The following is a 27,072-nucleotide window of genomic DNA, read 5'->3' as shown; positions in this document are numbered from 1 at the left end:
ATTCCATTTTCATTAGAAGAAAATCGAACATTTATATCCAATTTTCTGCGAAATCATAAATTCCATAATCATCTCAGGTTTCTGGTTGAGAGAAATATTAAGATTTAGCAAGTTGTAAAGAATCTCTGGCTTGTTTCGCAAGTTGTGACAGAAAAAGTATTGAAAATTGTGACTCTTTGTGGGTGAGGTACCAGAAGGGATTAGCAGATAAAAATCACTATAACAACAGATTTTTGTTAGCAAAAATGTGTGTATATGTGCAATTTGAAAAGAGTTGGATGCTTATTTCGCTTTCATTGAGCGTTGTTTTTCAAAAATCTTGAACCTCATGTGGGGCGGGTACCAAAAGGAATGGTTCGTTCTCCATCTTTATGGCATATTTTGTGTTTATGGAGATATTGAGATGTACCAAGTCTAAATGGAATTGGATGCCAATTTCGTTTTTTATGAACTTCATGGATATTCAAAATGTTGACTCTTTGTGGGGGAGGTACCAAAAGGAGTAGGCCAGATATTGGATTGGTAGAAATATTGCAATGTGTGTTATTTTAGGACAATCGAACTGTTACATCACATTTTAAAAGTGTTATAATTATTTAATCCTTTGTGGGTTAGGTATTTGATGGAGTGGACCGATATTGTCCATTTTCGCACCTGACCTAGCACTGTTATGAGGTTTCGCAAAGTTGGAGCAAAATTTCTCTTTCTGTGTAGAAAATTATTTTCTTTGAAAATATTGACATTTTGTCTTAAAGGTAACAGAAGGAGTGGACTAATATTGCTCATCTCCGAACTCGTTCTAAGTTTGACAATAATATTACGATGTACCAAGTTAGAATCAAATCGGATACCCCTTCGAGAGATATCGTGCGCACCAGCCAGCCAGACAGACCAAGTGTACTGAAACGGATTTGGTCTACAGAGACCTAGGGTCTAAACCTGTTTTTGCGATGAGGCACGTTTTGGCCGCATTAAATGATATATATCCTCTCTAGCCATATGGCTGAGGGTATAAAAATGAAGATAGTCATAAACAATGTTAAAATTATAGAGAGGGTCTAAGAGTCCTTATTGGCCACTCTTTAATGAAACGATTTACCCTAAGATAGCTCACTAAAGATAGATCCTAGAATGCTATTTTTTTAATCACTGCTCCAAATCCTTTTCTATAATTTTTCAGGAAAGAGATGTAATTTAAAGAATAAGAATTGATTTTTACTATATTTCTTAAACAAATCAGTTTTCGGTATATTTTTTTATAATTTTTACTCTTTTTCTATTTTGAGGTTCATGTAGTCGTCACTGCATTCTTCTCTTAGATCTTGGTAATGATCGAGGAATTTATAGAGGGTTACGTATTTCCAATGTCATTGGTTGTATTTTCTCTTCAAATGCCTGATAGTATGGGGTTTCGTGGTTACTTCGACTTGAATTCAGTGGCTAGGCTATGGACCAATTAATGACTTAAGTTTTCCGCGTTTTGCCATACATACGGTCTTAAATTTCCCCCATTTTCCAAAGTTTCCACCGACGATTGCATCTATTTCATATCAGATGTTCAAAGCTGCCAGTTAAGCCTTCGCTCTCCCACTGAACATACCCGATAACTTTCCCAAAATATGGCAATACTTTTCTTTTTTCATATCTCCAAACAGCAGGCGAACACTTTAATGGTAAGTATTGTTTTATAAACTTTTATTATCCCCTAAAAGTATCATAAATTCATTCATTTTCTTAAGTAAGGCAATCAAAATAAGCAGGGGCCTAATTACAACTTTCGCTATCGAATGCAGAATGGTATCGACATGAATTACGACCCTAATTTATTGTTGGGATGATTGCATTCGATCGTAATTTAGTATCGATTTTGTTACATTTGAAAATGTCAAATTGGCCATCTTCAAGATCAAACAAAATATGTTGTTAATTATTTCGTGAAAAAGTGAAATTTTGCAAAAATGGAATTGTGCTTTTTTATGTCATCGTCAGATTCAGAAGATGATTTCAATGTAAACATCTTAAGAAAACAAATTCGCCATAAAAGCAATCCTTTATCTTTGGCAGAAAATATGTAAGTACACTCATTTTTATATATATTACAACCGCTGTTATAGTTTTCTTAATTCATTCTTCATTGAAGGTTTAAACATCGCATTCGTGTTCCAAAGGTAGCTTTTGAATATATTTTATCAGAACTGCACTTTACTGGCCATATGTCTATGCTATGCTACCATATGTCTATGTCATAAAATCGGCCAAAATAATTTTTTGCTGGAAGTTTATTTTGTTGGAGTTTGCCCTACAACATCTGAAATATAATAATTATTCAAGTATTTAATATTTTTAAAGAAACTTCCATTTTTTGGAAATTGATGAATGAAATTGTAGTATACGATAAAAAAATATACGCAGGCAAAAATTCGCATGGTTGCATTCGACACTTCCATGTCAAGTACTCGATATCGAACGCCGTCATTCAAAAATAAGATTACGATATTTTAGCTTCTCGATATCGCATGCGGTAGGTAGACCCCTGTTCCTTCTTGCAAATAAAACAATTTCTTGTTCATTTTCGATTTTATATTTTCATTTTTTTATTTTATTTTAATTAAATTTGTAAATTAGTATTTATGTGTATGTCTTCTTCATATAATTTGTATGTAGGTATATCAGTTTATAAATAATTTATTATTTACACAAGAAAAGAAACACAAAATTAAGTTACAAAAATATTGCTGTTCTGGGATTCAGTTATGTTTTTTGTTTTGTTTTCAAAACTAAACAAATACAAAATAATATTACAATATAAAAATATAATGAAATGCTGTTCTAAAAAAAACTTGACTTAAATGGTATAACATAAATAAAATGATGCCAATAGTTTAATATGTGATTTTGTTTTTGTATACGAAGGGAAAAAAATTCATGCGAGTAGAGTATAATAATAGGTGATATTGAAATGAACAATTGTTTGTTGTTTTTTGGAAATAATATTTAAAAAAGATGCCGGTAATGGCACACTTATATAAGTTTTGGGAGGGTTTTTTTTTCAAAATAATTTTTTATGAATAAATCGATTTAGCTTAAATCAGCAAAAGACCGAGGTCTTTTGGAGGCAGTATAAATTAAACCAAGTTATTCATAATTAGAAAAAAACAAAACATTTTTTTTTAAATTTTGAAGTGTGAAATGCCAAGAAGCTTTGAGAAGGCCTAGCCAAGCGTTTGTGTTTGGGTAATAGATTGTCTTGCTAATGCTTTATCCGAAAGCTTTATAATTTACAAAGCAAAAGATTTCAAACATTAACACATTTTGCACTCAAAAAGCTTTTGCAATAACTTTCCTCTAAGAAAAAAAAAACTTATTAACTAATTCGTTTATTTTGTTTAAATTATAGAAAAAAATTCTATTGACTTTAGCATTTTTTTGGGGTAATTGTTGTTGTTCTTGCGTTTGCCATCTTTTTTTGGATAGTGGGACAGTGATAGTGTTTTTTTGCTTCTTAAAAATTACAAAAATAAAAACCTAACAATAAAAATTAAACTTAAAAATTATATAATTATATTTCGTTGTTTTTGTTGTTGTTTTTTTTTTTGTTTGTTCTGCATTTAATGTATTCTTAGTTTGTGAATATTGCATCCCGTTTGTAATATGTTTTGTTGTTGGTTTTGTTTTTATTGTTCTACATTGATGGTTATTATCATAGCTGGTCAATAATGTCCTCCACTGTGTCGATGATGGTCCCGCCTACCCGCCGAATGATCACGATATTCACCATTGCGTGAAGAACCGTTTTTGTGGTGATGATGATGGTGACGTTTCTTTTCTAAGTGAAAGGGGGAAATGAAAAGTCTTTATTAGCTTGAAAGCCCGAATGAAAAAATTTCAGATTTTACAAAATATTCGCAAAATAATGCCACTCCTCAACTCGCCACGAATTTCACATTACCTTTTAGACAGACATCGGAGACGACCATTTCGGAATTATCACGCATGCCATAGTTGTCACGACCAACACTGAAAGGGAGAAAAATTTTACAAATTTGGGATTAAGTGACCACTTTTGCTATTTGTTTTCCGAATTTCAATTTACCGATCCAAATTATCTCTAGACCTTTGCATATTATCCCTTAGATTATCCCTAGATCTGGTCATGGCTGGTGGATCCAAAGTCTCTTTGCGGCGCAAGGCATTGTGTGAACTATTCTTGGAGGCAGACTCGTGGAGGTTTTCCCAGGCTTGACGGTAGTATCTATAAAAAAATAGGAGGAAACATAAATAAATAAAATTAGAAAATGTATTTTAGAAGATTCTGAAAACGAAATCTAGCAATTTTGCATTCTTAAATCTATATCAAGTAAAAATCAGTAAGGAAAAGTCAAAATTTGGGCGGAGCCGACTATATGATACCTTACCACACTCTGCATATTTAGTAGAGCTTCCGTGACAAAAGAATTTATTTGAAGTGGAGCATACCACCTATCAACATTTGGGTTTAGAGCAGTTATAGTTTGATTTCAGAGGGTACTAATATATGGGAGGCTTATCCAATTCTGAATCGATTTTCACAAAATTTGACGGTGACATTTTTTTACCAATTTCTATAGAGTGCATGATCGGATGAAACTTATATATGGGAGCTAAGGCTATATATGAATCGATTTTCACCAAAATTTGAAGCACTTGCTTCTAGACTGAATTCGGTCGGATATGCCACAATTCCGGTAATTTGGTGTGATATTGGCTATTTGGAGCACAATTAACCCGAAATCTATTGAGGGTATGGGAGCTATGTCCAAATTTTAGCTGATCTGGATGAAATTTGGCAAAGGTATTTCCGAGCTCTATAGGATATCTGGTACCAAATATTATTGTTGTAGATCGCATATTACGAATGTGAGGGACATAAACCACAAATTGGATGAAACCTACATATGGGAGCTACAATTACATCTGAACCGATTTTTACCAAATTTAAACCACTTGTTTCTAGGATGAATTCCGTCGGAAGTGCGAAAATTCAGGTCATTTGGTGTGAAATTGGCTATTTGGCGTACAATTAACCCGAAATCGATAGAGGATATGGGAGCTATGTCCAAATTTTAGCCGATCTGAATGAAATTTGGCAAAGGTATTTCCGACCTCTATAAGATACCTTGTATTAAATATCATTGTTGTCAAATACATATTGCGCATGTGAGAGACTTTAATAATAAATCGGATGAAACATATATATGGGAGCAATAGCCATATCTGAACCGATTTTCTCCAAAATTTGAAGCGCTTGCTTTTAGGATGAATTGGGTCGGAAGTGTCTAAATTAAGTCCATATGAGATGATATTGGCCATTTGGTGCACAAAACAACCTGAAATCGGATAAAGGTGTATATGGGAGCTATATCTAAATTTGAACCGATTCTCACCAATTTCAAATAGGGTTCGTCCTTGGACCCAACAAATATAGTTTGGAAAATGTTCATCTTAATCGGATAATAAATGCGACCTGCATTTTATTCACAAAAATTTCTCAAAGAAGAAAAAATCTCCGCATAAATGTTGAAGAATTTTCATTAACGTCGAGGAAATTTTGTCAGCTAGCCTAAAAATTGTCTTCAAGAGTGAAACTATAGCTGGAATAGTTCCCATAGAGAGGACATTTATCAACCGGTGGGGGAGCTTCATATCTGAGATCCTCTGACAAAAGATGTCTCAGCAACTGATGGTGTCAAATGTACAATTTAACTGCACGTGAACGAGGATTTTGCGATGTATGGATGTCGAAGCTTTGAGTCACGAACCGATGAAGGTTAAAGATGGAAATAAGAATATGAAAAGTTTAAACGTAGCTTCAACTATGAACATTGCTGTGTTTTATAATTATGCCCAGTTATTAGAGAAAGCAAAGCGATGAATGTCAGAACTACGAGCAACTAACATCAAACTTGATGTAGCCTGAAGGTTGCTGTCGATGCCAATGTTGACCTTAAAGAAAGATTAATGTTTTTGAACTTCCAGGTTGAACGAGACTTAAAATTGAAGGATGATGTGAATGAATATAAATGTCGGTGTCCTACAAAATCAAATGATGGAGCTCAAGTTCGAATTGGTGGCTACTGAGGAAAGAGCCGAGTAAGTACTCAAACAAAGTACTCAATCAAACCACATCGTAAAGCCGCATGTAGGAGAAAATTAGACTATTTTCCGAGGGCTTGGATCATTTGGAGTAGGACTGTAGGGTAGCTGAAATAGAGCCTAATTAGTTCGCTGTGTAAATAGAAAATACCAGCAAAAACAAAAGAATATTTAAGAAGTAAAAAAACTGCTAAGTTTGAAGCCGAACTTTTTGCACCATCCACCATTCGGAAGGAACTTGAAAATTTTCCAAAAAATTTCGTTGAAAAATACCGCTCAAATGAAAACCTTAATATGGGGACTATACAAAGACGTGGTGCAGGATAAGTAATTTTTTGTCATAGGCTGTAGTAACGATTCCGAATTTCAAATACGAAATTTGAAGCAATTCCGGTGAATAATGTCGCCAGTATCATCAAAATATCGAATAAAGGGAGGTACCGTTGTATGAAGGTGAATAACACCGCGAAAATCCTGGAAATACCGAATATTTCGGGGTAGCGTTATATAGGTGCTATACTAAAACGTAGACCTATATAGACAAGACTCTACCAATGGGTAAAGCACTCAGAAGGAACTTCCGAGCTCTATAGAATATCTGGTACCAAATATTATTGTTGTAGAGCGCATATTACGAATGTGAGGGACTTAAACACCAAATCGGATGAAACCTACATATGGGAGCTATAACTACATCTGAACCGATTTTCAACAAATTTGAACCACTTGTTTCTAGGATGAATTCCGTCGGAAGTGCGAAAATTCAGGTCATTTGGAGGGATATTGGGCATTTGTTGCACAATTAACCTGAAATCTGTTGAAGATATGTATGGCAGTTATATCCTAATCTGAATCGATTTTGATAGAATTTTGTCAGAGGTATTTCTGGGCTGTATCTGATACCAAACATCATTCTTATGGTGTGCATATTACACTTGTGTGGATTTACAGACAAGTTCATTAAAAAATGTTGAAAAAATCATAAAAATACCAAATATCGGGAGGTACCATTTGGGGGATATATGATATTGTAGACCAATGTAGACAATTCTCTTACAGGGAGTTAGGTACCCAGACGGAACTCTTTGTGTAGATTTTCAGACAATTTCATTAAAAAAATTGACTAAAATTATCAAAATACCGAATATCGGGAGGTACAGTTGTAGGGGGGATATACGATATTGAAGACTTATATAGACAATTTTCCTGCAGGGAGTAAAGTACTCAGAAGGAACTCCTTGTGTGAAATTTCAGTCTATTCCATTGGAAAATATGGCCAAAATCAAGAAAATACCGAATATCGGGGGTGCTGTTATTTGGAGGATATACGATATTGTGGACCTCTCCAGCGAGTAAAGTACTCAAAAGGAACTCCTGGTGTGGAATTTCAGACAAATCCATTTAAAAATGTGGCTAAAATCATCAAAATACCAAATATCGGGAGGCACCGTTATATGGGGGTCATACGATATCGTGGACCGATATAGCCCATCTTCGAACTTGACCTGGCTGCACAAAAGACTGATGTGTGTAAATTTTTAGCTTCCTATCTTAATTTAGGTCTCAAATTATTATTTCGAGGAGATACAAATGGAACGACGACCTAAATATACCCTCCATCTTATGTATTGTGGAGGATATAAAATAGGCCTTAAATAAAAAGTTGTAAGAAATTCACTCCACTTCGAATTTTCTGGGCCACCCTGTATTTAAAGAGAATTCTCCCTTAGTTGGTCTGTAACTTTTTCACTGGAACTGAAATTTTCATAATTTGAGATAATTTCAAAAATACAGCTTACCTGTTGAGACCATTACGGGAACCAGATGTAGAACTATCGAACGAAGCAACGGTATTACAATCGGGTGAAGCTCTGTGGCGATAATGTTGAGTGGTGCGATTTCTGTAATGAGATGAATGAGAGAAAATCCAAAGAAAGGGAGATAATTAAAATGAGTTCAAAATATAAGAGAGTATAATAAGAGACAACAAATTAGAGGTTAGCTACAGACAGAGAGTGTAAAAAAAGGTATGGAGAAAAAATCTACACACTACTGGGTGATTGTAAAAACCAAAAAAAAAATCAAATAAAAAGGATACATAATAAAAAGAGATAAATGAAGAAAGAGAGTGAGAGGAGATAGAGTTAGCAGAAGAGAACCTAAAATAAAATATGGAGTTATTCACATAATAAGAAGACGTGCAAAACCCTCAAACCGCCCCACCATGGAGACCATGCTTCTTCATACGCCCCCTGATGTGCTCAAAACCAAAAAAAAAAAAAAATAAAAAATTATTAAAACAGAGACGTGCAACAGCAACAGGCGGCATTTTGCAAACCAAATTCTGAATGAAATGTTGTTGTTGTATGAAATGACATGAAGTTGTTTGTTGTTGTTTTTTTGATTTGGATTAATTGTAAGTTTTTTTTTGTCTGGAATTGTTTGTTGGGTTATCACATTGATTGTTTAGAGAGTAAGAGAGTGTGTGTGGTTTGTTTTTGTAGAGTAAAATAAAACGAAACGAAAAATTATCGCCAAATGTAAAATAGCGAGAACAAAAATGCGGCTTACTTGTTGGAGCTTAACAGTAAATTTGGGAGACTTTTCGAATTTGCTTTGGAAATTTCACTTGTTTTTCTTGTTGTTGTATTTTTAGTATTTTTTTTTGGTATGAATTATGGCCTTGAAATTGTACGTTTCAATTCGTGTGTTTTTTTTAGTTTCTTTTTTGGTTTCGTATGGTTAATATTTTGAAATGCTATTCTCTGATCTTTGGCACTGTGTAGCGGGATATTCCTTCCCCCGTACGTCCCCCTCTCTAATAGAGGTCACTATCCATAATGTGTTTATTACTCGTCGTACTCATACTCTCACACGCATCCTTCATATCCCTTTGATTTTTGGCATTTTGTTTTTCGTCCTGCTGACGTTGTTGCTGTTCACTGCTGAAAATGCCCGCCCTTGTGGCATAGCTACGACCACATGTGCTCAATTCACGCCTTCCCCATTTCTGATCATCGAATGGCAGTGCAAGAATGCCCGTGCTCCATATCGAGGGCAATGGTTCCTTTTTGATGCTCGAACTAACGCTATAATGATCGTATAGCCTTTGGGGCCGAATGCTATCCATGTTGCCACCAATGCCCAAATACGATTTTTGGGGATCAAAGGTCGAAGCATTGAACTGGGTGGTGGCCGTCGTCATCATGGTCATGGGTGGTGGCATGTAGCGTAGACGTGATTTGGGAATGTAGTATGGTGGTAATGACGATGGTGGTGGTGGTGGATATGAGAAATGTTTTGCATTGTGCCGCCGTTTGCTGTTCGAGGTGCTACACGGAGAGAGAGAACATAGAGAGAGAGAGAGAAAGAAAAAAGAGGGGAAGCACAGGAAATCAAATACAACAATTCTTCGATGTATGTATGTGTTTTCGTTTAAAGATTGGTGTTCGCGAGAAAGAGAGAAAAATACAATTGTGGGTGAACTTGATTTTGAAGGTGGTACTCCTAGTTTCGTGAGAAGAAAACTTGGAATGGTGTGACCAAACAAAAATTGATCTAAGGGAACTTTTCACACAAGTATGAAATAATAATTTTAGAATATAAAATGTCAAAATCTACCAATTGAAGGCATGTGAATAAAAAAATGTTTTCAAAAAAAAAAAAAAAAAAAAAAAATATTGGCATAGAGAGTCGTGCTGATAACAAAAATTTCAGAATATCGAAAAATCGAATATAAATAAATTAATCCTAGGCTTTTCGATTTGAAATTTCAAAAATATTTTTTTAAAGTTAGAAAAATTTTTTTTCTAATGGAAAAAATTTAGAAACTTATTTCCTCCGTTCCATAACCTACAAGAATATTCCAGTTTTTTTTTCTCGATTTTTCCGATAGAAGTTATAAGAATAGAAAAAATTGGATTATATTTTCATAGAAATAAATATTTGGACACAATTTTTGGGACAGGAAATGTTCAAATAGAAAATAGGTTCGGAATTTTCTTTTCAAGCAAAAAATAATATTTTCGTCCCAATACATAAAATTTGGAATTCTGCTTTAAAAAGAATCAAATTCTTAACATTATTTTCAAATAGAAAAATTATCTCAAGCAATCAAATATAAAACAAAAATTAGATAGAATTTTCGAACATAAATTCCGAAAAAAAACTTCGAATTAAAAAAGTTCGAAACAATTTTTTTCCGAAAGGAAAAAATTTGAAAACATATTTTTTTCGGATAGAAAAAAATTTGAAATCAAAAATTTCATTTTCACACCAGATCTTGTCTTAATAAAAATATTGGGTCGAGTAAAATTTTATAAGCGTTTTAGTTATTCTAAGTTTTGAGTTTGAAGTGGACCATCTTCAGGCCACAATATGTGTTAATAAAAATATTGGAATGTGGGATATTATAAGACAATCGGACTCTTATTTCGCATTTTATGAGAGATATAATTATTCAAAAATTTGTCCCTTTGTGGGAGAGGTTACAGAAGTAGTAGTCCTATTTCACAAGATTTTGTTTTAGTGGAAATATTGGGATGTGTGAAATTTTACAAGAAATTGGTTATTCAAAGTTATGACCAAATGTGGGGGGGGGGGGACCAGAAGCAGTGGTCCGATATCTACCATCTTCACACTAGATTTTTCTTTAGTGGAAATATTAGGATATGTGAAATTTGAAGAGAATTGGATGCTTGATTTGTATTTTATGGTCGTTTGGGTTATTCAAAATTTTAACCCTTTGTGGGGGAGGTACCTGATGGAGTCGACTAATATCTACCATATTTCCAACAAATTTTGTATTGATAGAAATATTGAGATATGCCGAAGTTAAAAGGAATCACATGCTTATTTCCCGTTTATTGAGCTTCGTGGATATTCAAAATTTGACCCTTTGTGGGAGGAGGTACCAGAAGGAGTGGTCCGATATATCTCATCTTCGCTGCAGATCTTGTATTAGTAGAAATAATGGAATGTGTGAAATATGAAGAGAACCGGATGCTTATTTTGGATTCTACAATCGTTTTGGTTATTCAAGACGTTGACCATTTGTGGGGGAGGTACCAGAAGGAATGGAGCGATATATCCCATATCCAAACTAGGTCTTGTGTTTATAAAAATATTTGGATGTGTGAAATTTGAAGATAATCTGATGCTTATTTCGCTTTTTATGAGAGATATAATTATTCAAAAATTTGACCCTTTGTGGGAGAGGTACCAGAAAAAGTGGTCCTACATATACCATCTTGGCATGAGATATAGTATTGCTAGAAATATGGTATAAGAGTTATAATTACTCCAAATGTTGACCCTTTGTGGGGTAGGTACTTGATTTGGCAACTGACCTAGCACTGAAAAAATTATTGGGGCTTACAGAAATTGCACAAAATCGAATGATTCCTTCTATTTCTTTGAGGTAAATTAGTTTTCTGTGAACATTTTGACCTTTTGTGAGGGGAGGTAAGAGAAGCAGTAGACCGATATTGCCCATCTCCGAACTCATTCTAAGTTTGATAAGAATATTACGAAATACCAAGTTTGGACAAAAACGGATACTTCCTTCAAGAGTTATCGTGCACACCAGGCAGCCAGACGGATGGATTGACGGACGGACACCCCTAGATCGACTCCAAATGTCTTGAAATGGATAAACAGATCTAGGGTGTTAAAGCGATTTTTGAATGAGACACGTTTTGGTCGATATAAACCCTCTCTGTAGCCATATGGTAGGGGGTATTAAAATTGGGAAAGGGAAGATGTGTTACACTATTTCAATTAATTTTGAAACATTGAAAGTAAAATGTAGGAATAGTGCTCTAATAGAGCAAATTTTATATAAGTCGTACCCCTGCTGGACGTTCTCCGCAAAAAACCTAAAAAATATATTCTAATCAACCGGAAATTTTAGGGGTGAAGCTCTCCTTATTATTTCAAAATATTAAGTTCGGTTAAAAAGCGGTCGAATTCCAAGGATCCAACTACTTTGGGGTTCCGATTACATATATATTTGTTAGGAACCTCATTACAGCTCCATGGATTTCCCAGACCTAGGGGCTGAGAGGCTTAAACCTTTGTTAGGTACCTCTTTTCTAAGAGAGGGAGATCCATCCCCACGGATTTCCCAGAATGAGAGACTGAGAGGCTTTAATCTGTACCCCTGGCTAGGAAAAGTGAAAATAATGACCTCCATACCCCAACATAAATTTTATGAGGCCTCGTTTCAGAAGCTACCAATATATAAAAATGAACAAACAACATTAACAAAATACGAACGCAAAAATGCAAGGCAGGCAGTTCTTTAGGAGAGAGAAAAATAAGACGAAAACAAAAAACAACCGGCAAAGCATTTGGTAAAATGTGAGTGCGAAAAAAGCTAAGCATAAATAAACTTAAAGCTAGCGAAAACAGTCGGAAAGTTACCCTCTAACCTCTACCATTTCAACTTACCTTCTGACCAATATGACGATGGTGGTGATGACAGCAGCCAAAAAGACAAAACCACCGAAAGCACCCAAAGCCACAATGGCGCCCAAATTGAGTTTGGCTTCCTTGGTCTCTTTGTGATTGGTATTTTCGACGGAGAAGGGCACGTTGACATTGGGCGATTGATTGTGGCGAATATTGACACTGTCGGCAATTTCATTATCCTGAGGATGGGCATTTTGGATGACATTTTGAATGTTGCGGGTGGTGGTCTCGGTGGCTGGTGTGGATGATGGGGCACGAGTACGCGTTGGAGGACTGTAGTAGGTGGGTGGTCTTGAGGTACTCGAGGCTGTGGTGGGTCTACTGGGTGTTTCATAGGCCGGTGTGGTCTTGGGTTTGTTGGGTGTGAGCACGGGGCGCACTGTGCGGCGTGGTGGGAATTCTTCGCGTACCGTGCCGGGCACCACATAGGTGACATCTTCATCGGAATCGGCTGGAGGGGGAGAAATGGGGAAAATTGTATTAAATTAAGAGGTCTATATTTTTTTGGATAGACTTACTTTCTCCATTGATTTCCACTTGGGGACTGGTGGGATATGCCGTACTGCTGCTGCTGCTGGTTGTGGTGGTGGCTGTGGGCCTATAGGTCTTCTTGGTAGTGGTACTGCTAATCTTGGGCCGGTAGGAAGTGGTGGAAGGCACTGTGGGTGCTGCTGTGCTAGGTGGTGGTGGAGGTGGCAATGTGGTAGAGGGTTCCACTTTAATACAACGTGGCAGGGCACTGCTCCATTGACCCGAAGACAAACAGGTAAGAGTACTGGGTCCCTCCAAACGATGGCCAGGTGGACAGGTAATTTCAGCCTTAGAGCCGTAATAAGAACCGTTGGGCGCCGAAATAATGGTGTTGTAGTAGTTGCCGGGTAGGGTATCGCATTCAACAACTGGAGAGAGAGAAAAGAGAGAGGAGAGAATTTAGTTACATTTATCGACTCAAAATTCTGAAATGGAAACCTACTTTCACATCTTGGTGGGGGACCGTTCCAGCGTTCATCAAAGTCACAGGTGAGCAGGGCCCGACCCACCATTTCATAGCCTTCATCGCAGCGATATTTAACCAGGCTCAGATAACCAACTGTGCCATTCAGTAGATCATAGCCACCATGAGGTATGGAGGCAGGCAAGCCACATTCAATATCTGCAAATAAACAAAGTTTTGAGTCAAAATTGTCCCACAAAAATAAATTAGCAACCATTTTCCACTTACATTTACACACCGGTGGGAATTCATTGTAGAAACCCGTCTCCAAACACGTCCTGGTCGATGGACCAACCAGCAAATGATTAGCATCACAGGTATATTTAATTTGGGCGCCAACTTCATAACCATTCAAGGCAATCATTGTCGAATTGGGTGGTTGTTCCGGTCGGCCACAAGTCTTGGGCTGATGTTGACAGATGAAATTCAAATGCGTATTACAATTGGTGTCACTCCACAACCATCCCTTGGAGCCATCAAATCTAGCACAATCCTCATCACCGCCAGGATGATTCCAGAAGGACACAGCCACCTCTTCACCATTAACCCATTTCCAGGTAGAACGATCGACAGCATCACGCACAGCACCCATCCAATATTGAGAGCTCACATCACTACGATGTCTACGCCATAATTCCCAGCTAATGAAACCCTGGAGGGCGGGGTTACTTTCGCTAATCAAAGTACCACCCCGTGAACGGCAGAAAGCCAGAGAATCCAAAAAGTTCAACGGTTGACGATTATAGAAAATATAACATTTGCCATTGTAGGAAGCCAAAGCGCCTGGGGGCTGATCACGGAACGTGGGGCAACGTTCAATGGGCAAAGCTTGATCAGTGTAAACGAATGCCTCACAAATGGACAGCTGATTGGGCGTCTTATTCTCCAAATGTACCGAAACGAAGGCACCCGGCATGGGAGGATTACAGGGCAGGAAGAGAGGTTGTCCCTCCTCCAGCAGACCCGTGAAACGATTGCAAATTGGATTGGTACCCAAGTCGGGACGATTGTTGCCAACGCGAACCACAATGGTGGCGGGTTTGTTGCCTGCAAAACAAAAAAGGAGAGAAGAGATAAATGTTAAAGATAGTTTTTATTTTTAATGAGAGAAAGAAAAGAGGTAAACAGTTTCCAGTTTTAAATACGCATGTTCGTGTGGGAGAGTCGTGATGAGAGAATGATAAAAATCGTTACAGGAGAGCTTTATCAGTAATAGATCTCAATGTCAAAGGGAGACAGCTGACTCATATCAAGAAATGTATGTCACTCGAAGCTGGAAGAGAATCAGTCAAAATTTACAAACTGAACTCATCTATGCGAAAAAAATGTCTCCAAATTTTTTTTCTATTCGATAAAAATGTCTCCAACATTTTTTCTATACCCAAATAATGTCTCCAAATTTTTTCTATACCCAAAATTGTCTCCAAAAAATGATTCCAAAAATTTTTTCTACGCTCAAAAAATGTATCCAAAATTTTTTCTATGCGAAAAAAATTTTTCCAAAACTTTTGCTATGCGAAAAAAGAAAAGAAAATTTCTCCAAATGTTTTTTATGTAAAAATGTCTTTAAAATAATGTATGTGCCAAAAAGGTCTCCAAAAAATGTAGATTCAAAATATGTCTCCAAAATTGTTTCCGTTCGAAAAATCCTTTTACGCCAAAAATATCTCCATTTTTTTTTAAGAAAAAAACGTTTTGTTTTTCTATGCTAAATAAACGTATCCAACATTTTTTTCTGTGCAAAAAGTGTCTCCAACATTTTTTTCTGTGCGAAAAATGTCTCCAACATTTTTTTTTGCGAAACGAATGTCTCCAACATTTTTTCTGTGCGAAACGAATGTCTCCAACATTTTTTTTGTGCGAAACGATTGTCTCCAACATTTTTTCTGTGCGAAACAAATGTCTCCAACATTTTTTTCTATGCGAAACAAATGTCTCCAATATTTTTTTCTATGCGAAACAAATGTCTTCGACTTTTTTTCTATGCGAAACAAATGTCTCCAACATTTTTTCTATGCGAAACAAATGTCTCCAACATTTTTTCTAGGCGAAACAAATATCTTCCACATTTTTTTCTAGGCGAAACCAATGTCTCCAATTTTTTTCTATCTGAAAAAATATCTCCAATTTTTTCTATCCAAAACAAATGTTTCCAACACTTTTTTATGCGAAACAAATGTCTCCAACATGCGAAAGAAAGTCTCCAATAATTTTTCTATGAGAAATAAATGTCTCCAAAATTTTTTTCTATGGTAAAACAAATGTCTCCAACAGTTTTTTTATACGAAATAAATGTCTCCTACATTTTTTCTATGGGGAAACAAATGTCTCCTACATTTTTTCTATGGGGACACAAATGTCTCCAACATTTTTTCTAGGCGAAACAAATGTCTCCCACATTTTTTCTATGCGAAACAAATGTCTCCCACATTTTTTCTATGCGAAACAAATGTCTCCCACATTTTTTCTATGCGAAACAAATGTCTCCCACATTTTTTCTATGCGAAACAAATGTCTCCCACATTTTTTTCTATTCGAAGACAAATTCTCCAACAGTTTTCCTATGCGAAAAAAAAAATTTTCTATAAAAATTTTTCTATGCGAAAAAAGTCCCCAACTGTTTTTCTATGCGAATGAAATGAATCTATTTTTTTCTATGGGAAAAAAATATTCAATTTGTTTTTGTAGAAAAAAAGTCTCCAAAATTTTTTCAAAAAAATTTGAATTTTTTCCTGTGCGCAAAATGTCTCCAACTTTTTTGTATACTAAAAAGTTTCCAAAAAATTGGAAAGTACCTACTCTCCAATTTTTTTCCTATGCAAAAAAGTTTCCAAATTTTGTTCCTACGCGAAAATCCGTGTCTCCAATTTTTTTCAAAAGATTTTGAATTTTTTCCTGTGCGAAAAATGTCTTAAATTTTTTTGAATACTAAAAACTTTCCAAAAAATTGGAAACTACCAAAAACGTCTGCAAATTTTTTCCCATACAAAAAAGTTTTCAATTTTTTTTTTTTCGAAAAAATGTCTCCAAATGTTTTTTTTTTGGGAAAAAATGCCTTCAATTTTTTATGAGAAAAATGTCTCCAGTTTTTTTTTTCGAAAAAAATGTTGATTTTTTTCCTATACTAAAAAAGTCTCCAAAATATTCAAAACTTTCTTTAAGTTTTTCTCTATGCGAAAAAGATTTCGCCAAAGTTTTTTCTATTCGAAAACAAATTCTCCAATAGTTTTTCTATTTGAATACAAATTCTATAACAGTTTTTCTGTGCGAAAAAAATTTCTCCAATAGTTTTTCTAGGAGAAAAAAATTACTCAATATTTTTCTAGGGATTTTTTCAAAAAAAAAAAAAAAAATTAAATTTTTTCCTATCCGAAAAATGTCTCCAATTTTTGTTGTATCATAAAAAGTTTCCAAAAATTTGGAAACTACCAAAAACGTCTCCAAATTTTTTCCTATACCAAAAAGTCTCCACATTTTTCCTACACGAAAAAATGTTCCCAAAATGTTTTCTATGCCACCAAATTCTATCAGAAAAATGTCTCCAGTTTTTTTTTTTGGAAAACATGTTGAATTTTTTCCTATGCGAAACATGTCTCCATTATTTTTGTATACTAAAAAATCTCCAATTTTTTTCCTATACCAAAAAAGTCTCCAAATGTTTTTCTATGCGCAAAAAATGTCTATAAATACGACCTTTGCCTCGTCTATAAAAATGACCTTTGGATTTATGGACGAGCCTCTTTATGCTAGTCTATAAAGACAGGCTTTGTCTCGTCCATAAAGTCCTCTTTATGCTAACCTATAAAGACAGACCTCGGCTCGTCTATAAAGACAACCTTCGGTTCATCTATGAAGACAGCCTTCGTCAAGGCAGCCTTCGGCTCATGTATAAAGACTGCCTTCGGCTCGTTTACAAAGACGACCTTTAGCTCGTCTATAAAGACAGCTTTTAGCTCTCCTATAAAGATATCTTGTTTATAAAGAATTTATTTTCTATATAGGAACATGTTCCGCAACCAAAAAAAATCCGAATTGTTTTGTTTGGTTATTTGGTCAAAAGAAGCTCTCGTGGTCATAATTTTAGAAATTACCCATTAATGGATATTAGGCAACGATAATAAGATAAAAGTCCATTCAAAAATAACTCTCTCAAAGTGATTGCATTGATTGCACATCAACGCCAGCAGACAGAGGCACCGCCATCGTGGTCATCATCCCCCTCACCCCCCCTCCATCATCAACATTATTATGGCTTTGCATTGCGTCCGTCTCGTCATCATCATCCTCATAGGCCGTCCGTATTACAAAGTGTGGGTACTTTTCGGTTGGTCATTATCAAAACGACAAGCGACTTTACAAGTTTGACTGCCATGGCGCATTGCATCAAAGCACCTCCCGTGAGCGGCTGGAGAGGAGTGTGAGAAGAGTACCCGTTTCAGTGAAAGTAATCATAAATTGTGCGCCAGAGGTTGGCTCGGTGTTTGGCTGCGCAAAAAAAGAAAGAAAAAAATCAGGTATTTTTTCCCAGCAACAAAAAGAAGAAAAACAAAGCCATGATGAGTTCAGATGCGGCGGCAACCACATTCACCGTCAATGAATTACTTGGTGGCTGGATGGTTGTTTGATGTTGGGCAAACATCATTACTTTTGGGTCCTCTGTGTTTTTGTTGGTTTTTGGGGAAGGTATAGAAGTGTGGTTGTTGTTTTCTTTGTGGAAGTATGTGTGACTTTGCTGTTTTGCTTTTTTTTTTGTGGAGCTAAACAACAAAACTCACATAACACTTTATTAAGACCAGCCGAAGTGAAAGCATGTGAGCCAAAAACCAAAAGCTTTGGAGGTAACATAGCAGAGATGTTGGGTATTTGGTGGCTTTGATTGTTTTGCCATTTTTCCTACCAGACCCAAAAGACTGGCGCTGGACCTATTCATTTCAAAACTCAGCCATAGAAGGGGAGCAAAAGGATTATGTATTTTTTTTCTTAGGAAAAAAAAAGAGTAACAGGTTTGAAAATTGTCTATTAACTTCTTTCCTCTCCCACTCTCCTTCCCCCTCCCTCTCTCCACTTATTTTTCTAAAGTCACCCACTGACGCAACGCAACTACTGTTAACTAACATGGCCCGAAGACGACAGTTAGAGTTATTTATTGGCTGGCTTGTTCGTTGGCTGCTTGTCTACCATTCCACAGCCAACGGCAGGTTATTGATCTCCTCTACACACACACACACACACGGACGTACTTAATAACTTATACACATATCCACAATTTACTGCTACTTACCACAGCACGATTTGCCAAAGTCCAAACGCACCAGCTGCACCATATAGGGTTCCAATAGATTTACATACCACCATGGCGAACGTTCGGCTTTGGTCAGTGAACAGGTCTCGGGTGTGAAAAAGGCCGAGGTGGAGCCATCGATGGCTTTTTGTGGAGCACCGGAACCTTCGGTGGAAATTTGCATGGGTGCCTTGCCGGCGGCCACATTCAGTACTGGAAATAGAAAAAAAAAAAAAAACAAAAAAAAAAAAAATAATAAAAAAATTCAACAATAAAATAATAATAATAAAAAAATAGAAAATTTGGCTAATATCCAATAATTATTTAATTAATATAATGGCTTAAAAAAAATTAAATAAAATATTTTGATAAATTGAATGTTAGCCACGGATCATTTGGAAGTGGTAAAATTATTATCCATTTTTTTTTAAATTTAAAATACTTTATCCGGCTCATTTGTATAAGGAAATATTTTTATTTGCATCATTTGGATAAAATTTAAAACTTTATAAGCCCCATTTGAATAATGTTAATATTTTTTTTAAAGAGCATATTCTTATATTTTTAAATTTTATAATAACTTTAAACTTAACTTAACTTTAAATCCCCATCATTTTAGACAAGGAAAATATTTTCGGAATTACAAAATTTTTTGGATTTTTTTATGGAATGTATTGGATATACAAATATCATTTGTTCAGAGACTCACAAAGAAATTTGATTTAGAATAATTCTTCCTTTGACACTTTTCCGAAAAAATGAAGTAGAAAGGGAGATTTTGACTCGGATTGGATACGTGTTAAATTAACACTAAAAAAGGAAAGACATAATTTTCACTTATATTACATAAATTTCGAATGTAATTTTCATAGAAACTATTATACCTAGAAATATGGTTTATTCTGAGATTTATGGTGAAATTTTGTGTAGAATATTTCATCCTTTGACACCATTTGACGAAAATGAAATTTTATGTTACTTTCAGGCGTCAACTTGGAAAAAGTCCGAAAAAGTCGATCAAAAAATTGGGGCATTTTTTTTTTTTTTGGAACATTTATGCATTTTTTTCTGGTACGCAATGGAATTAGAGATTTCTTTTCTTTGGTGACTTATAGTGAAATTTAATAGTAACTATTTTTGTCTCTGACGTCATTCTTCTAAAATGAAGCTTTTTTGGAGATTTTTGCTTATATTCACATAAAGTATGGCTGTAATCCCAATTTTTTTAAAATTTATATCAAGGTTTTTCTTAGCAACAATTGACGATATTTTTTCATGGTATATATTGAAAATACAAATTTCTTGTGTTCGTAGACTCACAATAAAATTTGATCTAGAACAATTCTTACTTATACACTTTCCCCAAAAAATGAAGTCAAAAGGGAGATTTTGACTCGGATTGGAAACGTGTTAAATTAACACTAAAAAAAGGAAAGGCATAATTTTCATTTTTATTACATAAATTTCGAATGTAATTTTCATAGAAACTATTATACCTAGAAATATGGTTTGTTCTGAGATTTATGGTGAAATTTTGTGTAGAATATTTCATCCTTTAATACATTTTGCGGAAAATGAAATTTTATATTACTTTCAGGCGTCAATTCAAAAAAAAGTCTGAGGAAAAATCGATCAAAAAATTGGGGCATATATATTTTTTTTGGAACATTTATGCAATTTTTTTTTTGGTACGCAATGGAATTAGATATTTCTTTTGTTTGGTGACTTCTGGTGAAACTTGATAATGAATATTTTTGTCTCTGACGTCATTCTTCTAAAATGATGCTTTGTTTGAGATTTTGGCTTATATTCACATAAAGTACGGCTGTAATCCCAAATTTTTTAAAATTTATATCAGGATTTTCTTAGCAACAATTGACGATATTTTTTCATGGTATATATTGGAAATACAAATTTCGTGTGTTCGGAAACTCACAATGAAATTTGATCTAGAATAATTCTTCCTTTTACACTTTTCCCAAAAAATGAAGTAAAAAGGGAGATTTTGAATTGGATTTTAAATGTGTTAGATTAACCATACGAAAAAACAAATACATAATTTTCACTTTTAGTGCATAAATTTAGAATATAATTTTCCAAAAAACTATTGCCTAGATATATGGTTTATTCTGAGATTTTTAGTGAAATTTTGTGTAGAATATTTCGTGCTTTGACACATTTAGCCGAAAATGAAATTTTATGTTACTTTCAGGCACCAACTCGAAAAAAGTCCAAGGAAAAATTTCATCAAAAAATTGGGGCATATTTTTTTTTTTTTTTTTTTGGAACATTTATGCATTTATTTTGGTACGCAATGGAATTAGAGATTTCTTTTCTTTGGTGACTTATAGTGAAATTTGATAATAACTATTTTTGTCTCTGACGTCATTCTTCTAAAATGATGCTTTTTTGGAGATTTTTGCTAATATTCACATAAAGTACGGCTGTAATGCCAAATTTTTTAAAATTTATATCAGATTTTTCTTAGCAACAATTGACGAGATTTTTGTATGGTATATATTGAAAATACAAATTTTTTGTGTTCGGAGACTCACAACGAAAATTGATCCAGAACAATTCTTACTTCCACACTTTCCCAAAAAATGAAGTAAAAAGGGAGATTTAGACTTGGATTGGAAATGTGTTAAATTAATACTAAAAAATCAAACTCATAATTTTCACTTTTAGTGCATAAATTTAGAATTTAATTTTCCAAAAAACTATTGCACCTAGACATATGGTTTATTCTGAGATTTATAGTGAAATTTTGTGTAGAATATTTCTTCTCTTGACAACTTCCATCTAAAATGAAATTTTATATTACTTACAGGCGTCAACTCGAAAAAAGTCCAAGGAAAAATTGATCAAAAATGTGGACATATTTTCGGGGTTTTTGGGAACATAAATGTAATTTTTTGATACACAATGAAATTAGAGATTTCCTTTTGTTTGGTGACTTATAGTGAAATTGAATGAAGAATATTTTTGTCATTGGCGTTGTCCTTCTAAAAGGATCCTTTGTTGGAGGTTTTTGCATATACTCACATAAAGTACGGCTATAAACCCAAAATTTTTAGAATTTAAATCAGGTTTTTGTTAACAAAAATTGACGATATTTTTTCATGGTATATATTGAAAATACAAATTTCTTGTGTTCGTAGACTCACAATAAAATTTGATCTAGAATAATTTTTACTTTGACAGTTTTCCCAAAAAATGAAGTAAAAAGGGAGATTTAGACTTGGATTGGAAACGTCTTGAATTAACACTAAACAAAGCAAAGACATAATTTATACTTTTACTACATAAATTTCGAATATAATTTTCCAAAAACTATTGCACCTAGATATATGGTTTATTCTGAGATTTTTAGTGAAATTTTGTGTAGAATATTTCCTTCTTTGACACATTTCGTCGGAAACGAAATTTTATGTTACTTTCGGAAGTCAACTCAAAAAAAGTCCGAGGAAACATTGATCATAAAAAATCAGAGAATATTTTTGATTTTTTTTTCGGATCATTTTTGCAAACAATTTTTTGATACGCAATGGAATTAGAGATTTCTTTTCTTTGGTGACTCATAGTGAAATTTGATGAAGAATATTTTTGTCTTTAATGTCGTACTTGTAAAATGATCCTTTGTTGGAGATTTTTGCATATACTCACATACAGTTAGGCTATAATCCCAAAATTTTTAGAAATTAAACCAGTATTTTATTTACAACAATTGACGATATTTTTTTATGGTATATATTGGAAATACAAATTTCTTGTGTTCGGAGACTCGCAACGAAATTTGATTTAAAATAATTCTTCCTTTGACACCTTTCGCAAAAAATTAAGTCTAAAGGGATATTCTTACCCATATTAGAAACGTCTTAAATTAACAGCAAAACAATTAAAAAAGTATCAGTAGGTTGTGCCGACAGATGTATACCCTCAGGCAATGTTCGATTATCTAAATATATTTGACTTCTTACATGATTATTCAAATTGCTGACCCTCTATGGAGTAAGTTCCGAAGTTGTGGGCCAACATTGTCCATTTCGTATCGGAACTAAATAAATATGATATAAAAATTGCCAAGTTCCAGGTTTAGACTATATCTACCACTTCTTTCACATCACTACATTAGATATGTGATTATTTTTAGAAAAGTGTTAAAATGTGCCTGAGGTACCAGATATAGTCCAGATCAGCAACTGAGATATTATCTCGGAAAGGAAACATTTTTGTTTCCCAGTGACTGAGTTACAATTTTTTTCCTTCAGAAAAAAATCCCTTTGTAACTGACGTCGATTTTTTTCAATAGATTTATATTTACATTTTTACTGTAGCCCCCCCCCCCCCCCCACCTTTCTTTACCCCGTTTGACTGTGGCAAAATCTGAATTGCACCCAAAATCTACGAATTGCAAATGCATGCAAAGTGTTCCATAAGAATTACAATTTATAATAACGAACTAAGGCACGCCATGGCCTGGCATGCCATGCCATCAATCCTCGCCACACTCTCTCACTTCTAGGCAGGCACTCACTCACATGCCTAGACACCGACGACAGCAGCCCAAGCATAATAAGAAGTTACACCATTTTTTGTAATTCTTTTTCTCTTTTTTGCAAATAATTTGCAATTTACTGGATATCCAACTACCTAGCCGACTTTCGTGCATTTTTATGTGGTTTCTATAGCTACTAAGATCAACAAACTTCACAAAAAAAAAAACTGGCTAAGAAATAGCCCAGATTTCTGCAAGTAGATAAACTAAATCGCCTCGTAAACATAATGAAAATGAAAGAAAGAGGAGGCAAAAAATCGCAGCTTAAGCTGGCCAAGATAATATCAGCAGCACCAGCAACAGGCATGCAGAAGAAAGTCTGTCCGGCCACCCCTTGGAGAAACTGTAACATAATCGTTGGAAGCTTCTATTACTACTTATTTTTTGTTTGCTTTTCTAAGCTTTGTTTTTCGTTCTATTCTCCATTCTCCACCTAAATGCCGGTGCGCTGATTATTTGCCCGGTTGCTGGAACTGGGAGTAACGCCACATGTGGTGGCAGTTAGAATTGGTTTATTATTCCCAGATAAGATAGAGAACCATGCCATTATTTTATTACCACCTTTTGTGGTTTTGAAGTTTGTTTTGTTGATGTTTTTGTTGTTGTCTTTTGTCTTCTTCTTATTATCGGTAGTTAAGGCAACAAGTGGTATTGTTTGAACTCAGCTTGAGTTTTTTTATTATTTTTATTATTATTCTTTTTGGGCTGAGGATAGTTCTGCAAAAACGGAAAATTAGGGATGTCGAGTTGGATGGAATATTGCCGTATAACAGATTAAAAAAAAAAAAAAATAGTGATTTCGATCGATAAAAGTATTGAAAATTGTTACCCTTTGTGGATGAGGTACCAGAAGGGGTTCGCAGATACATATCATCTTCTCAACAGATTTTGTGTTAGCAAAGGGAGTTTAATGTTTTTTTCGCTTTCTTTGAGCGTTTTGTTTTTCAACATCTTGTACCCTATGTAGGGGAGGTACCAGAAGGAATGGTCCAACCTCTATTATCTTTATAACATATCTTGTGTTGATAGAAATATTGAGATGTACTAAGTCTGAATGGCATCGGATGTTAATTTCACCTTTTATGAGCTTTATCGTTATCAAAATTTTGACCCTTTGTGTGGGAGGTATCAGAAGGAATGGACCAATATATTCCATCTTTACAGCAGATCTTGTATTAGTAGAAATAATGGGATGTGTGAAATCTGAAGAGAACCGGATGCTTATTTCGGATTTTATAATCGTTTTGGTCATTCAAAACTTTGACCCTTTGTGGGGGAGGTACCAGAAGAAATTGTCCGATCTCTACCATCTTTATAACAGATCTCGTGTTGTTAGAAATATTGCGATGTGCCAAGTCTGAATGGAATCGGATGTTAATTTTGTGTTTAATGAGTTTAGTGTATATTCAAAATTGTCACCCTAAGTGGGGGAGGTACCGGAAGTAGTGGACCAATTTATTCCATCTTCACACCAGACCTTGGGTTAATAAAAATAATGCGATATGTGTAATCTGAAGACAATCGGAGTGTTATTTCACAATTTATAAGAGTTATAATTATTCTAAAATTTTATCCTTTGTGGGGGAGGTACTTTATGACGTGGACCGATATTGTCCATTTACGCACCTTAAGTAGCACTGATAAAAATGTTGGGATTCGCAAAGTTTGCACAAAGTTGGACGATCCCTTCGTGTTCTAAACGGCTAATTATTTTCTGTGAAAAATTTTACCTTTTGTGGGCGAGGTACCAGACGGAGTGGACTGATGTTGGCCATCTCCGAACTCGATCTAAGTTTGACAATAATATAACGATGCACCAAGTTTGGACCAAATTGGATACTCCCTTCCAAATGTCCTGAAACGGATTTGGTCCAAAGAGACCTAGGGTCTAAAACCGTTATTTCGATGAAGAACGTTTTGGCCGTATCAAATGTATACCATCTGTAGTCATTTGGATGAGGGTATACAAAAAATTAATTATAAAAAATTAATAAAAAATCAAATTCTGAAAATGCAATGCGATTTCGGGTCTCTGAATAGATATTGTGAGATAAATAATCATTTAAATACCGAAATTCTGGGATATATTAAAAAAATTGAAAAATTATTATGGATGCTGGTTTGAATGGGATTTTGAAAATGTTCAGATTTTCAAAGAAATTAATTTTCAATCTAAGGCTCTGTTTTAAGATTGGAATTGTGTACTATAATTGTACAAAAAGTACTAAATGGTACTAAAATTTGGTATTGGGTGAAGAGATGGGGCTGGAATCTGAAATTTGATATTGAGGTCTTTGTTGGTATCTGGAATTAAGATATGGAGGTGGTTTAAGATATGGAGGTGGTTTTCTCTAGGATAAAATAATGTATGGTGTGTACATGACGGCGATGACCCAAGTCCCCGAAAGGGTTAATATTCTGACTTTTTTGTAATTTTTGAATGAAAAATTTAGTTTTTCTCTTGGGTATAGTTGAGATCCCTAAAAGAAGTAGTTTCGGACGGCATATCAGCAACCCTCCTGATTTCTCAAAAAATAAACAAAAATTCAGGTTGACAAACATCTAAATATGCCTGTTTTTGATATGGCCAATATCGAATTATCGAAGCCCTGGAAAGTTCGCAAAAAAATCCATCAAAATCTGATTTGATATATATCCACAAAGGCTCATCTTTTTAAAAATATACCGATTTCGAAGGTGGCCATAAGCTAACTAAAATGGTAACCACATTTTCCCACATAAGGGATTTTGTTTATTCATTACTTCCACACTGGCATCCCTACCTCAGCCCAGCTGATTGCATTGCTATGGAGGGATTTATTATTAAGTTATTACAGGTATCACGTGGCCACCGAGAGATGGCTGAGGAGTTTTCTTCGGCAGATTTCTAATACTCTATCATCTTTTGTCCGCCCCTCACCTCTCCTTCTTCTCTTCAATGATTTTATTTTCATTATCGTGTATTTCTTTGTAAATTTCCGAAAGATGAAGAATAAACCATCGTCGTCGTCATCTTCTTTTCGGAAGCGCATCTAAAATAGTGCCTTGTGGGCTGCCTCTTTTAAGTAATGGTTGGAAAGAATTTTGAATTGTTCCAAAATGGATTTCTTTTTTTTTATCAAGATTTAACTGTTATGGAGGTTGTAATTTTTAATTTAAATCTCATATCCGGTTATTAGGGGAGATTTTTATTTTTATGATGTTATGTGAAGTTGTGGATTTGAATGGGAGTTTGTATATGTTATGAAGTGTAATAAATGTAAGTTTTTAAAGTTTACGTTGGGAGACAGTGGAATACGTCGAATAAATAGATAGTTCGAAGAGATCAACAATTTTTTGTATAGAGATGAACATTTAAAAAAAAAAAAAATAGAAATAATCCACAACATTTTTTAAAGAAAAATTTAGATGAATTTATTAATTAGATTTAATTTCGATTACTGATGGTGTCTGTGCTTAAGATATGAATGTGTTTTTAGAAATATGTACTACACTTGTTCGAAAAGTACTAAGTGGTACTGATTTGGTAATGGGTGAAGAAATAGAGCTGGAATCCTGTAATTTGATATGGATTTCTCTGTTGGTATCTGTGGTTGAGATATGGAGGTGAATTTGGATATGCGTACTATAAATGTA

General features: G+C 34.6%; 1 protein-coding gene across 4 annotated transcripts in view; it reads right to left on the bottom strand.

Moving 5' to 3' along the window:
• Positions 1-2,569: 2,569 nt before the first annotated feature.
• The window catches only part of LOC101893869 (uncharacterized), a 121,601-nt gene continuing 97,098 nt past the window's right edge, over positions 2,570-27,072 (bottom strand). Inside the window, exons 3-13 of one of the 4 annotated variants that reach the window (XM_011294752.3) lie at positions 18,879-19,091; positions 13,826-14,644; positions 13,577-13,756; positions 13,122-13,502; positions 12,583-13,054; positions 9,069-9,464; positions 8,179-8,181; positions 7,932-8,033; positions 4,094-4,252; positions 3,950-4,017; positions 2,570-3,826 (exon numbers count right to left, since the gene is read on the bottom strand). In XM_011294752.3, coding sequence (XP_011293054.1) covers positions 3,711-3,826; positions 3,950-4,017; positions 4,094-4,252; positions 7,932-8,033; positions 8,179-8,181; positions 9,069-9,464; positions 12,583-13,054; positions 13,122-13,502; positions 13,577-13,756; positions 13,826-14,644; positions 18,879-19,091 — 2,909 coding nt within the window. In that variant the 3' untranslated portion in view covers positions 2,570-3,710. Of the gene's footprint in view, positions 3,827-3,949; positions 4,018-4,093; positions 4,253-7,931; positions 8,034-8,178; positions 8,182-8,703; positions 9,465-12,582; positions 13,055-13,121; positions 13,503-13,576; positions 13,757-13,825; positions 14,645-18,878; positions 19,092-27,072 lie in introns of those variants that run through there. The other 3 variants (XM_011294751.3, XM_011294750.3, XR_009342081.1) reach the window with 3 other exon arrangements.

Source organism: Musca domestica, unplaced genomic scaffold (assembly GCF_030504385.1).
Source record: "Musca domestica strain aabys unplaced genomic scaffold, Musca_domestica.polishedcontigs.V.1.1 2, whole genome shotgun sequence".
Taxonomy (NCBI): Eukaryota; Metazoa; Arthropoda; class Insecta; order Diptera; family Muscidae; genus Musca; species Musca domestica.
The sequence above is the reverse complement of the archived record's forward strand: the minus strand, read 5'-3'. Positions and strand labels throughout refer to the sequence as shown.